At 46.7% G+C, this 14,039-nt stretch overlaps 1 protein-coding gene across 1 annotated transcript in view; it reads left to right on the plus strand.

The window, feature by feature from the left end:
- NUP188 (nucleoporin 188) overlaps positions 1-14,039 on the plus strand; it is a 45,601-nt gene that overhangs the window by 26,560 nt on the left and 5,002 nt on the right. The window contains exons 15-34 of the mRNA XM_081065257.1: positions 370-496; positions 2,163-2,315; positions 2,520-2,646; positions 2,857-2,944; positions 3,038-3,114; positions 3,815-3,929; positions 4,889-5,009; positions 5,137-5,203; positions 5,969-6,097; positions 6,418-6,557; positions 7,372-7,478; positions 8,496-8,702; positions 8,822-8,991; positions 9,674-9,743; positions 10,170-10,237; positions 10,667-10,862; positions 12,557-12,634; positions 12,947-13,032; positions 13,297-13,442; positions 13,737-13,918. Of these exons, the coding sequence (XP_080921383.1) occupies positions 370-496; positions 2,163-2,315; positions 2,520-2,646; positions 2,857-2,944; positions 3,038-3,114; positions 3,815-3,929; positions 4,889-5,009; positions 5,137-5,203; positions 5,969-6,097; positions 6,418-6,557; positions 7,372-7,478; positions 8,496-8,702; positions 8,822-8,991; positions 9,674-9,743; positions 10,170-10,237; positions 10,667-10,862; positions 12,557-12,634; positions 12,947-13,032; positions 13,297-13,442; positions 13,737-13,918 (2,454 nt within the window). The remainder of the gene's footprint in view (positions 1-369; positions 497-2,162; positions 2,316-2,519; positions 2,647-2,856; positions 2,945-3,037; positions 3,115-3,814; positions 3,930-4,888; positions 5,010-5,136; positions 5,204-5,968; positions 6,098-6,417; positions 6,558-7,371; positions 7,479-8,495; positions 8,703-8,821; positions 8,992-9,673; positions 9,744-10,169; positions 10,238-10,666; positions 10,863-12,556; positions 12,635-12,946; positions 13,033-13,296; positions 13,443-13,736; positions 13,919-14,039) is intronic.

Here is a 14,039-nt window from a genome sequence, read left to right on the forward strand (position 1 = left end):
TGTACAAATAAGACAAAATATAAAGTTTCTTAATTTCTAATTGGCAGAGATGAATAGAGATAAGAAATAAGTAACTAATAAAGCTAGGTGATATATAGTAAATGTCATTTGAGTAGTAAAGACCATAGTGTTCAGGAGAGGCAACTGTCTCTGGAGTGGGGGAATCTTGAGCGGTGTTAAAGAATGGTGAAGATTTTGGCAAGGGGTGCAGAGGCAGTTCCAAGAAGAGGCACAGTGGTGGGTTTGTCAGAGGTTTGAGAGTCTTCACATATGGTACACAGTCTGGCTAAAAGCAGAAAGGCAGATGTTGGGCCCATTTCATGTCCCTTAGGTTAATGTGTGGCTGAGTTTTTTTCTGCATGTTGGCAGGTGTATAGTTTCTTGGATAAGATGTCTTTCTACAATGAACTTTATAAGCACAAGCCCCATGACGTGATTTCCCACGAAGATGGAACTCTCTGGCGGAGGCAAACACCCAAACTCCTTTACCCCCTTGGTAAGATAAGGAGCCCCTGTTCCAGTAGCTTCTGTCCCACCGGCCTGTTGGGCCTCATCTGCTTAGAGCTCACTGCTGTTTTTAATTATTTCATGCAAGGTGCCTTTAAAGTCATTCCATTTCCTCTCCACTGTGCTTGTTGATTTGTTGATAAATTATTAGTCAGTTTCTTACTTTTTTACATCATTAGATTTCTTTATTTAAAAAATAATGCATGTTCACTATAACAAGGGAAACAACGCAGAGAAGCATTTTAAAAAGTTACTCTCTCTTCAGACCCATCTCCATCAGATAATCAATGTTGAGTTTGATGTGTGTTTTTTATATAGTTCTGTATACTCTCACAAATTCATTCTACAAGCTGCTATGATTACATATCGATCTGACTCATTCTTTTTAGTAACTACATAATTATTCTGATGTTCCATAATTTTTCATCTTTCCCCTTATAAAGGATATTTAGGCCATGTCAGGTTTTTGCCACTATAAACAGTGCTACATTTGGTACCCTTATGTACTGGTGCTTTCAGTACATAGAATCCCCAAAGTGGGATTGTTGGGTAAAAGTGTCTACACAATAAAAATTTTAAATACATGTCCACTCCACCGATGCATGAAATAGATGAACAAAATGTGTACACACACACACACACACACACACACACACACACACACACACACAGTGGAATTATTCTTCAGCCTTAAAAAGAAAGGGAATTCTGACACATGATATAACATGGGAGAATTAGAAGACATGCTAAGTGAATAAGACAGTCACAAAAGGATAAATACTGTGTGATTCCACTCATATGAGGTACCAGAGTAGTCAAATTCAGAGACAGAAAGTAGATTGGTGGTTGATGGGGGCTGAGGAAATGGGAGAATAGGGAGTCACTGGTTAATGGACAGAGTTTCAGTTTTGCAAGATGAAGAAAGTTCTTTAGATGGATGGTGATGATGGATGGTTGCACAACAATGTGAATGTACTTAATTCCACTGGGCTGTATACTTAAAAATGGTTAAAATGGTAAATTTTATATTCTGTATATTCTACAACTTTTAAAAATAAAAAGTTTTGAATAGATGGTGCTAAATTGTAGGAGAAAGTTATAGCAATTTATTTTCTACCAGCAGTGTGTAAGGGTGACCAGTTAGTATTTGTCAGCTCATGTTTATTCTGGGGGCTCAAGGAGCAAAATGTAGAAGGAACAGCCTTACTCTTCTAGCCCTGGTATCAGCACCGACTTACCCAGTAAGTGACCTAGGTACATACAGCCCCATAGGGCGATCTTCGTGTAGTCATCGTCTGAATGGGAAACCTCTCTGCACTCAGCTGTTTTTCAGACACATGGAAAGACTTACTTTACCAAATGACAAGAGAGGGGGTGTTCTTTCTTTCTTTCTCCCTTTCTTTCTTTTTTTCTTTCTTCCTTCCTTTCTTCTTTCCTCTCTCCCTTCCTCCCTCCTTCCCTCCCTCCCTCTCTTCCTCCTTCCTTCCCTTCCTTTCTTTTTTTGCTTTTTAATAGAAAAGGCTGCCGCAGTGTTAGATACTAGGAAGAGAGCCTGTATATCTCTGTGTGAGTAAATATTGGTGTCTGGTATAAGAGTCACCTCTTCCTGTTGTGTCCTCAGATGTTAGACTAATTTCTCTTCCTCCCTTCCTTAGGGGGTCAAACAAACCTTCGCATACCTCAGGGCACTGTGGGCCAGGTCATGCCGGATGACAGGGCTTACCTGGTGCGCTGGGAGTACTCCTACAGCAGCTGGACCCTCTTTACCTGCGAGATTGAAATGCTCCTTCATGTTGTTTCCACTGCAGGTGAGGTCAGCTTCCGAGATATCACTAGGGGAAGAAAAATGGACATGCTTAGAGGATTTGGGGGGATAGACAGAGAATTTCAAAATAAAATTCAGAACCATCCAGATGACAATTAGTGTAATTTGTTTCTCTGGGTCTCAGGGACTATTCAGTGGTCTTAAAGGAATTGTTTCCCATGAGGTCACAGGCTCTTTTGCCCCTCAGATGTGATTCAGCACTGCCAGCGGGTCAAACCCATCATCGATCTGGTCCATAAGGTCATCAGTACAGATCTGTCAATAGCAGACTGTCTCCTGCCCATCACGTCCCGCATCTACATGCTGCTGCAGCGGTAAGTGTCTGGTCACACCCACAAGGTTCAAGTCCACACCTGCTCCTCTGTGGGGAGCCCTGGTGTGATATCTGTGCCCAGCTGACGGCTTTCCTGTTTTAACATCCCTGCTGAGAGGAGGAACTTGTGAAGAGAGAACTGGAAAATATTTGTAATGGGACAAGTCGTGTTATTCATTTTACCGAGTACAGTGCACTGCTCTCCAACCAGGTTAACGACAGTGATCTCCCCCCCTGTGGACGTCATTGCTTCTTGTGTCAATTGCTTGAGTGTTCTGGCTGCCCGGAACCCAGCAAAGGTGAGCCACCTTGTCTTCTGAACAGCCAGAAAATGTTGCACTCGGTATATACCTGAGCACACGGGGCATTTGACTCCTTCTGTTCCTACTCAGGTCTGGACTGACCTTCATCACACAGGATTTTTACCGTTTGTGGCCCACCACGTCTCCAACATGAGTCAGATGATTAGGTGAGCCGGGTCTGTATTCCCTGGGAGTATCAGACGTTTTAGGTTAGGCTAGCTTCGTTAAAGAAGCTTCTCTGTGCTCCTTTACTCTCTCTGCTCCTTGGCTGTTAAGCCCTCTGACCGGAAATAGGACGGATGAGTAAGGACAAGGCAAAGGAGACATTGGGACTTGGGGCACAGAGGCTGTTCTCTTCTAGGCCAATGCTGATGCTTCAGTGTTTAAAGCCAGAGAGAGAGACAGAGAGAGAGAGAGAGAGATTTCTCATCTAGCCCCAACCACCTTAGGTACTCAGGAATTAACTTTCCAGCCTCAAGCATCCAGACATGTGGATCCAGATACTGGGCTTCCCTTTCTTAAGTCAGAGTCACTGTACTTGTCCTTGTTTCATGGCTACTGGAGCTCTCCTGGTTGACCAGTTGTTAACGCACAGCGCTCCGTCTTATGTGTTCTCTTCTGCTCTTGCGTATAAGACAGTGACGGTTCTGGTGTTTATTTGACTGTTCACTTTAAACCTCTTGAGGTTATATATCAACAAAAGTTCTTAGTGTTTACCCTGGGTATAAAATTGCCTAAATTTGATTAATTCCTTTGCAGAGTTTTCCTATTTTGTGCCCAAGTGACCTAGACAATAACAAGCATGTTCTGTGATCACAGTTTCTTGAAATGTGATCACCGTGTCATTTTCCCCTCTGTCGTTCCCAGTGCGGAGGGCATGAATGCTGGAGGGTACGGAAACCTCCTGATGAATAGTGAACAGCCCCAGGGCGAGTATGGGGTCACTGTTGCCTTTCTGCGCTTGATCACCACTCTTGTCAAGGTAAAACCTGCTCAGGTAGAATCATCTGACATGCTTTCCCTGCCCGCTGCTACTGCTGTCATCTTGTCTGCCAGCAGGACAGTTGTCCTGAAGTTATGGTGATAGCAGTTTGTGTGTACTGAGTATTTACTGTGTGCCAGGTTCTATAGTAGATGCTTTATCTGTGTTAATTTATTTAACACTTAGAAGCGGTGTGGTATAATACACTGACTGTCAAGCAACTTGACTGTAGCCCAAGGTAATACATACCTTTTGTATCACATTCCGGTGTGTCCATGTGTGTATGTATATTCCTGAAGCAGAGTTTCACCGTTCGACACTATGACTGCACAAGGCGCACTGCAACATTTTCTAATCAGCTGATCTCACAGTTCAGTAATAATGGATCACAACTCAGTTTGAAAAATACTGGTGTAGCATGGATTTTAGAATCAGACAGAATCAGGTTTATATCTCAGGTTGACCACTTACTAGCTACATGACCTTGGGCAAGTACAGAACCTCTGTAAAATAGGAACGATCAGTGGTCTCTACCCTATGGAGGCCACATGTGAAAAGCACATGGTACATTTCCTGCCTGCAGGAATCAATCGATGAATGCTTAAAAAGATAAGAAGAGTGCCTGGTGATGACGACAATGAAACGCATTCTCCCTCATTGGCAGTCTACCTGTAGCCTTGGTGTTTAAGGCGCCTCCCTTCTGACTAGACTTAGCCTTTATCCCTCTCCCTCATGAAGGTGCCTTTTGACAGTGTCGCTATCTTTTTAGTCCTTCATTCTAAAGGAACCCACACAACTTGGACTCAGTGGAACTAGAGTGTTCTGATGTGTGTTTTTTTTTCACTAGTGACTCAGATTTGCCCAGATTTCCTTTGGACCTATGGTTTTGAAGTTCAACTTCTAGTAACCAACTGACTTTTCCTCAAATGGCATAGCCCTGACAGCTTGGCTTCTTGTAGGGGCAGCTTGGTAGTACCCAGAGCCAAGGGCTGGTGCCCTGTGTCATGTTTGTGCTGAAGGAGATGCTTCCCAGCTACCACAAGTGGCGTTACAACTCCCATGGTGTGAGAGAACAGATAGGTAAGGAAAGCTGGGACAGCGAAGGTCTGAGGGATTTCCGGCTCCCGGGAGAACTCTCTCTCCCTTTCCTGGGATAAGGGTCATCACACAAGGCCCCATCACTCCTGTGTCTTTTTCTGGAGTCCAGGTTGCCTGATCCTGGAGCTGATTCATGCGATATTGAACCTGTGCCATGAGACAGACCTGCACGGCAGGTATGAGGACCCCCATTGCTAGAGCCTGGTATTGTGGGATGCTGCCACTGGCCAAGAGAAGACGTGGGCTTCTGCCGCAGAGCCATGCCATCCTTCAGAGGCTGAGCCCACAGCTCAGTACTCTGGAGGTTGATTTGCTTTCTTTTTTTTCAATTTTCATTTTATTTATTTATTTACTTGTTTTTTTAGTTTGCTTTTCATTAGACTGTTTCTCCTTTCTCCCTGTGGAGAAGAACAAATGAAGTAGGGATGAGATTGTCCCCAATGAGATTGTTACACACACACACACACACACACACACACACACACCACACCATTTTTTATGATCTTTACAAAAGTTATGTATATTCATTGGAAAATAGTCAGTGCAAAATGCCCTTTGTAAACCTGTTTTCCAGCGATGACTATTAACAATTTAGTGTGTATTCTTCTAGGTTTTTTCTTCTGCTTGCTAATTGCTCTGTAACTATTCCCGTGCCACTACATATAGATGTCTCGCTTTAATGGTTCCATGCATTCCATTGTGTGGATTAATCACAATTCATTTCAGTAAACATATCCATTAACTGATGGACATTTAAATCGTTTCTCAGGATGATCTTTAACATCATGTCTATTTAAGGAAAGTGACCAGAGTGCTTTCATCTGGCAAAGAGAGCTGATCTGTGTCACTCATGTCCAGTTGGTTAGGTTTGGGCAATGCCTTTTCTTTCCAGTAGTAAGCTTGGCGGCTCCCTGGTGACTCAGAATGCATCTGTCTTCCAGCCACACCCCCAGCCTGCAGTCTCTCTGCATCTGCAGCCTGGCCTACACAGAAGCCGGACAGACAGTTATCAATATCATGGGCATCGGCGTGGACACCATCGACATGGTGATGGCTGCTCAGCCCCGCAGGTAGGACTCCCTCTCCACCTTACCCCTGTATCTTTATTGTGGCTCCGTGTTCTAAGAGCTCCAGTTTAAATGAGCTCGCAGTAGCTTTTTAAAGAGAACCTTTTTCCTCCTAGAACGTAGCCTTTATGTCACCTCGTGGTGCTGCATAGACTGGCACATAGCAAAGGGAGTTGATGACCCCTCCTCTCTCCTAGTTTGGAACCTCTGACAGGAGCTGTTGAACTCTGGGATGATTGTTGGAATCTAATTCATGAGAGCACATATGTTAGGAATGACATGATGCCATCTGAATCAACTTTGGTTTCTGTTTGGCATCCTAGTGATGAGGCGGAGGGCCAGGGGCAGGGCCAGCTGCTGATCAAGACAGTGAAACTTGCATTCTCCGTCACCAACAATGTCATTCGGCTGAAACCTCCTTCTAATGTGGTGTCTCCCCTGGAGCAGGCTCTCACACAACATGGTATGTATTTCTCTTCCATTCAGCAACGTTTCTGCTATAAGTCTATACGTCAGGCTGTGTTTATAGACGTCGGCAGTATTTTCTGATTAACTCCATAAGGAAATTTGGGGATAATCACCAGCTTCCATCCTGGACCTAGAAACAGGAGGACTGGATCATATTTCATTTCTGCTTCCTACTGATGACAGAATAATAGTTAAGACTCATGTTCAAAGTCAGACGGCCTTGGTTCAAATTTTGGCTATGATCAGCTGTGTGACCTTGGGCGCATTATTGAACAATTCTGCCTCATGTTTCTTGTCTCTAAAATGGGGATAATAGTAGTATCTACCACATAAGATTATAGTGAAGATTAAATTACGTCCTGTAAAACATGGAGAGAAGTTTTTGTTTTAAGTATTGACTGTTACTACTCTTTGACCTGAAACTACTCATTTAATCTTTTTGGGACCCATTTTCCTCATTTTCAGGTAGGTTTTTGGATAAGGTCTATTCCAGCTGTATCATTTGGGGTTTTTATGATTTTTGCATTTCAGTGCAGTGCTTCAGTGTGACGTCTTTTTCTAACCTATTTGGTAAAAGACTACCTATTTTATTTTCTTCAGAATGTATTTCTGCTCTTAATGAACCCCCAAATCCTGCTTATCCTCTTGGCTACTGAAAAAAGAAACTGATGTGGCCATCTGGATTTGCTCTGATCCTCCAAGTACTTGAGGCTCATCCCCTCACATCTGTGAGCCTTTTGGACATCAGCCTGTCTTAAGAACTTGAATCAGGGACACTTGGTATCTAACTGCTTCCTGTGCGTCTTCAGGTGCCCATGGGAACAACCTCATTGCTGTTCTTGCCAAGTATATCTACCACAAACACGACCCTGCCTTGCCACGTCTTGCCATCCAGCTGCTGAAACGTCTGGCCACGGTAGGATCCCTCTTAAGAAACCAAAGCCCCAGAAAACTGACTTTGCCTGGGACCACTCTTGCCTTCTCCTAAGAGAAGCAGTTCACTTGGTCTTCTCTGACTTTTAAAGTGACATAGCTGTGTACACACACACACACACACTGTTTTATGAGGGATTTTTTTCCCCTGATTGCAACAGACATACATACTCATTTAAAAATATTTATTTAAACATTACAGATAAATGTTACATAGAAAGTTAAGGTAGCCTATGATATCCTCGAGATCCCTATATGCAGGTTGGTATGCATTGCTCCAGATTTCTTTTTATCCATGCTTATAGATTAAAGGGTGTTTGTGCGCTTTTGCTCTTTACAAAAGTAGAATTCCACTCTCCATACTGTTTTTATGACTCGCTTTCTTCATTTAACACTGTGTCTTGCGGTCTTTCCGTGCGGGCACAGTTGGAGCTACTTCATTGTCTCTAATGCTTGCACGGCACGCCATATAAAGGATGCGTCCTGACTTAGCTTTCTCACTGTGACATTAATAAACAGTGCTGTTCTGCACATTGTTACCCGCAGAACTCTGTAAACTTTTATTTATAGTTCTTAAAAATGAGATAGATGTCAGTGAGCGTTTAAATTTGTATTAGACATTTCCAAATTGTCCTCCCAAAAGGATTGTAACGGTTTATACTCCTAACACAGTCTTGTATCTTTGCCACAATGGCTTCATCAGGTTTTGAATCTTTGCTAATCTAGTAGACAAATCAGTATTATCTTGGTTTTTACTTTGCATATATTTAACCACGAGAGAGGTTGCACATCTTTCGATGATGTTGATCATTGTTTCTCCTGTGAATTGTTGGGCACCTTGTGATATACTTTGGGGTGATGTCCCTTTTAACCCAGAACTGTGTGTCTGGATGATTTTCCCTTTCTGTCCGTTTTCTGAGAGTTCTCCAGCACCCTCCTGCAGCAGCCCTTTGGTTTTTCTGGAAGTAGCGCTCTGAACCTGTGTTCCGGTCTCCACCAGGTGGCCCCAATGTCAGTGTACGCCTGCCTGGGCAATGACGCGGCTGCCATTCGCGACGCCTTCCTGACTCGACTGCAGAGCAAGATTGAGGACATGCGCATCAAAGTCATGATCCTGGAGTTCCTCACTGTTGCAGTAGAGACTCAGCCAGGCCTCATCGAGCTGTTTCTGAATCTGGAGGTGAAGGATGGCAGTGATGGTTCCAAGGTGAGCCTGCACCGGGGATGAAGCTGGCAGACGGCTCCGTTGGAGGTGGGTGCTGGGCCCTGCTCGTCCCCTTGCTGGCAGCGGCCACGGCCCTGAACTCTCGCCTGACCCTTGTGCAGGAATTCAGCCTTGGGGTGTGGAGCTGCCTCCACGCGGTGCTGGACCTGATTGATTCCCAGCAGCAGGACCGCTACTGGTGCCCGCCCCTTCTGCATCGTGCAGCCATTGCCTTCCTGCATGCGCTGTGGCAGGACCGGCGGGACAGTGCCATGCTGGTCCTCAGAACCAAGTAAGTCCGACTCCTCCAGAGCGCATGTCCTTGTCTGTGAGGTGGGGGTTACAGGAGTTTCTCAAGGTTTGTTGTGACAGATCACTGAGCATCTGCACAAAAATGCTTAGTAGTGCCTAGGTAGGCGAGCGCGGGTTTCACTCCGCTGTTCTCTTTTTAATGCTGCCACCAGCAGGTGTCATCTTTACTCCTAGGTAAAGATGTGTTCTCTGTACAGTTCCCACCTTTTGTGTCCGTGCTTTCTGCCAACCCCAGCCCATTGTTTTGAGAAACAGTAGATTCAGATGAATGTGGCTTGATCAAGTCGTGCAACCAAATGAAACAACCTATTGTCTTGGACCCTGTTTGCACAAAGGGAAGGAACTTCAAAAAGGCTAACCAGGGGAGTCTTGCCTCCTTTCCCTCCTCACTCTTCTTTAGGGGGCTACTGGAAATGAACAGTGGAGTAAACCATGAGAGTTTTTATTGGTCAACTCTACAACCTACAGTTGTGTTTCTTAAGAGGAAAACATACTTTTATCTGTGGAACCCTTTACATTTCTGTAGGAGCAAGTGGCCTTTGAGACACATGGCAGGATTGGGACTGGTAAACTATGGTGAAGTAACCACCAAAGAGAGGTGGAGAAGGGAGAAAGGACCATGTGAGAGAAAGTGTGGATTACAACATGTATTTTCTTTTTAGACCCAAGTTTTGGGAGAATTTAACCAGTCCACTGTTTGGAACCCTTTCTCCTCCCTCAGAAACATCTGAGGTAAGCCATGGTGGAGGGGGGACAGAGACCGAAATCCTTGGGAGGAAAGGCTGGACTGTGAGACTGATAGAAAGGTAGCTGTAGAAAACGGAGGTAGCTGTAGAAAACGGTACCTCCCCTCATTGAACAACCAGAATGCTGTCTTCACTCGAAACTTCTTTCTCAGAGAAATGCTTGCTTCCTCTCCCTGTGATGCTTTGGGAAGGAAAGTGGCATGTCACGCTCTGTGTTGATGGCTCCGTGGTCTTCTCCACACACTCAGAGACATGTGGAACTGACGCTTCTGCCCTTGCAAGTCAGGTGCCCACTCACATTTGATAGGGAATGTGCTTTCTTATTTCCTGAGTGTCGGGTCCCTTTCTGCGGGGACACCAGGGAAGAGGTTCTCCTCATGATCGCTGTCTGCTCTGCTCTCCCCCTCCACAGCCCAGCATCCTGGAGACCTGTGCCCTAATCATGAAGATAATCTGCTTGGAGATATACTACGTAGTTAAGTGAGTCCTTTCCCTTTTTGAGATTTTACTTAAGTGTGTGGGGGAGGGAGAGGCCACGGTGGCCTACCACTGGGTCTGTGGCTGTGCGAACCAAGGCAGAGGAGAGAGCTGGTTTGGGGCCATTTATGGAGGGCCACTGAGCTGAGTCACTGGCCAGTCCATTGATGGCATTTATGATTGTCAGAAAGAGTTATTGTGAAGCAAACTCCATGTGCTTGGGATTTCATGGAGGAGGAGTCCTGGAAAAGGCGTCAGCCTAACCCATTATGTTGTGCAAGAAGTCTGAGCCCCCCACTTTGGAGAGATCGGAGCCGTCTGCCTTTAAGCCTATGTGAGGTTGCTTTCTCTGCCTCAGCAAGGGTCTGTGCCCATCACATTCCCATCTGCTTTCACCCTAACGGTAGGTTTTGTTTTTTCTTGTCACCCTAGGGGCTCACTAGACCAGTCATTAAAAGATACACTTAAGAAATTTTCCCGTGAGAAACGATTTGCCTACTGGTCAGGGTATGTCAAGTCCTTGGCAGTCCACACGGCCGACACAGAGGGCAGCAGCTGCACCTCCGTGGTAGAATATCAGATGCTGGTCTCCGCCTGGAGGATGCTTCTCATCATCGCCACCAGTCATGTAAGAACCTCCTGGGGCGAGTTTTCATTTTGGTTTCCTAGCAACAGTGTGCTGGGGTACCTATCAGAGACAGCGCCTTGGGATGAAGCATGAATCAGGGTTTTTTCCTGAGAGCTTCAAAAATGTAATAGGTTCTGTGTCAAAAGATGGGGGCTAACCTGGGGTATTTGAGGGTGCGGGTCCAACAGGAGATCCTTAAGTAAAGTGCAGAGAAGTAAATCGAAATCCCTTCAGACGTTCCTAAAAGCCTCCTGTAGCTTAACAGCCTTGGATAAGTCCCGGGGCTCCTCCCTTCATCTGCGTCTCGTGCACATGTAGTACAGCCTTCTCGCGCCGTGTACCCTGTGGACACTAGGTACATATTTGTTGACTAGTCAGCAGGTAGCTGTAACAGCTGCTGCAGCACCCTCTCTAGAGAGCAGTTTGTTTTCACTTGTTCTAGAAACTGCATTTCCTGGTCTTAGAAAAAGAACAGAGGCCATTAGCACCACACTGTGTGTCTACTGAGAGTTGGCTTTTAGAGAGCGCTAACATTTGAGAGGAGTTTGTATTTTTTTCTAGGCGTTTTTTGTGTGACTTCACACCATCATGCTGTGTAGTAAGGACTTGGTGTTGAAATTGTTCTACCCTGGGGAATCCAGATTAATATCTTGATCTCATTAATAATGTCAGCTTGATGGATGCCTCTTGTTCCAAGCATACTCTTACATCTTCTGTGACTCGTCCCCTTGGGCCAGACTGCCGTGGTCCTGGAGCTTTGCTGTGGCGCAGCAATTATAGAGCCCCGAGAATGCGGACACACCAAAGGCTCAGGCATCTTTGGGGACGATTGATTTCTCCCGGGAATAATCTGGGTATCACCTGCCTTTTAGGCCCTAGCTAGGCAGTAGTTCCTGAATTGTTCTTGAAAATCTAACCAACCCTCCTAGGAAGTCCAGGATATTGATCATTCATTCATTCCTTTAACGGATATTAATGGAATCCTTACCATGTGCCAGGCACCAGGGCTATAGCAGTGAACAAGGCAGGTCAGGTCTTTGATCTCATAGAGAGGGAGGCAAATTGTCAACAAACTCACAAAGAAATAAATATGGTTTCTGATTGTGGTAATTCACTATGAAGGAAATAATCAGGATGCTATGGTAGCAAATGCTAAAGTAGGACAGGAGTAGTCAGGGAGGCCCTTTCTGAGGAGGTGATGTCCAAACTGAGACCTGAATATGTGAAGGTGTCTCCCAGGTGCAGAGCCTGGAAGCAAGAGTGCAAGCGTCCAGAAGTGGAAAAGAACTTGGTTTGTTCAAGGAGGAGGAAGGAGGCCAGTAGGGCTACCATAGAGAGCACCGCAGGGCATAGTAGGGCCAGTAGGGCTACCATAGAGTGTCATACCAAAATCATTTGGAGCAGGTCCTATGGGCCGCCAGGCCTTGTTGAGGAGTTTGTATTTCCAGTGTCCTGGGAAGCCTTTGAAGGGCCTAAGCAAAGGAAGGGCGTCATCAGGAGAAGCAGGTGAACTTGGACTTGATTTTGACCATATCTAAGAAAAAGAAACAAAGAAATAGCAGGGCCCTCAAGCCCCTTTGTAATCAGGGAGACAGTGACTTACCAATGACGAATTGCCTGACAGGAGCTCACGTTTCTCGGCTTCTGATGTCTGAGAAATTTTCTCACTGGCATTCTTTTCTGTTCCTTTGCAGGCAGAGATAATGCACCTGACCGACTCTGCAGTGCGTCGCCAGCTCTTTCTCGATGTGCTTGATGGGACCAAAGCGTTAGTAAGTGTGTCTGGGAGATTTCATGCTCCTCGGGAGAAGGTTTCTGAAATCAAGTAGCTCAGTAGTCTGCGGTTGCACAAGTGGTCAGGCCATAGGGCTCAGTCAGCCCGGGATGCCTGAGGCTGCACTGGGCAGGCAGAGGTCTGCTGCTGCTGTGCCAGCCCCAGGCCTCTCCCTGTGTCCCACCCTGTTAGCTCACTGCTGGGAAACAAAGGCATGAGACGAAAGGTGCCCTGTGCATAGAGCCGGCATCCTTGTGGCTGTACCAGCTCGGGAAGTCTGACTGCTAACTGGTCTGCTGTCCTACCTTAGCTCCTAGTCTCGGCCTCAGGGACCTGCCTCCGCCTGGGCTCCATGCTGTGTACTCTGCTGGTTATCCTCCTGCGGCAGTGGAAGAGGTGAGTGCCGTGCCAGGAGAGGCGGCCTGTGGCCGGGCTGCCTCAGTGGGGCCCGCTCGATCCTCTTTCCTGACCCTTTGCCTTCCTGAAGGGGAGAAAAATGGGTGTGAGGTGGGCTAGCTTTCCATCATGGAGCAGGACTGGTGGAGCAAACAGCATGCTCGGCCGACTGTCCGGTGGGCATCCCGAGATGGCACAGTGGCACGTTGTGGCCTTTCTGTGAGCTGTGTTCTCCCCTCCCTCTCCACTCCATGTTATTTCTAGAGAGTTAGGTCCTGTGGATGAGATCCTCGGACCCTTGACAGAGATCCTGGAGGGCGTGCTGCAGGCAGACCAGCACCTCATGGAGAAGACCAAGGCCAAGGTGTTTTCTGCTTTCATCACCGCACTGCAGATGAAGGAGATGAGAGGTGAGAGCGGGAGCGGGGTGGGGCCGGGGCTGGTGGGCGGGGTAGGAAAGCGGCCCCGCCTCTGCTGGCAGCCAGAGCCCCACACTCCCCACGTGGGGGTGGAGTTCTCCGCCTTAGAACTCTGGTCTTTAGGAAAACTCCTTTTCTTCCCACTTGTTTGTCCTCCCCTCCCAGGGGTAGAGACTTTGCCTCTTGGCACCATGCTGTGTTCCCAGCTGCCTGCTTGGGAAGCAAACCCTGGTGTGCAGTGAGAGGTGGCCTGGTGACTATGACCTTGTGCCCTCTGCTCTGCAGTGAGTGACATCCCCCAGTACTCGCAGCTGGTGCTGAACGTCTGTGAAACCCTCCAAGAAGAGGTGATTGCGCTCTTCGACCAGACCCGCCACAGTCTGGCATCAGGCAGTGCCACAGAGGACAAGGACAGCATGGAGACCGACGACTGCTCACGGCCCCGGCACAAGGACCAGCGTGATGGGGTGAGGGCGTGCCCTGGGAAGCGTCTGTGCTTCCACCTGCATCCAGCAAACAGCAGCTGCCTGCCTGCCTGCTGTGTGCCAGGCCCTGGGGCTGCTTAGTAACCAAGAGAGTTCACAGCCT

Source organism: Rhinolophus hipposideros, assembly GCF_964194185.1.
Source record: "Rhinolophus hipposideros genome assembly, chromosome: 11".
Lineage (NCBI taxonomy): Eukaryota > Metazoa > Chordata > Mammalia > Chiroptera > Rhinolophidae > Rhinolophus > Rhinolophus hipposideros.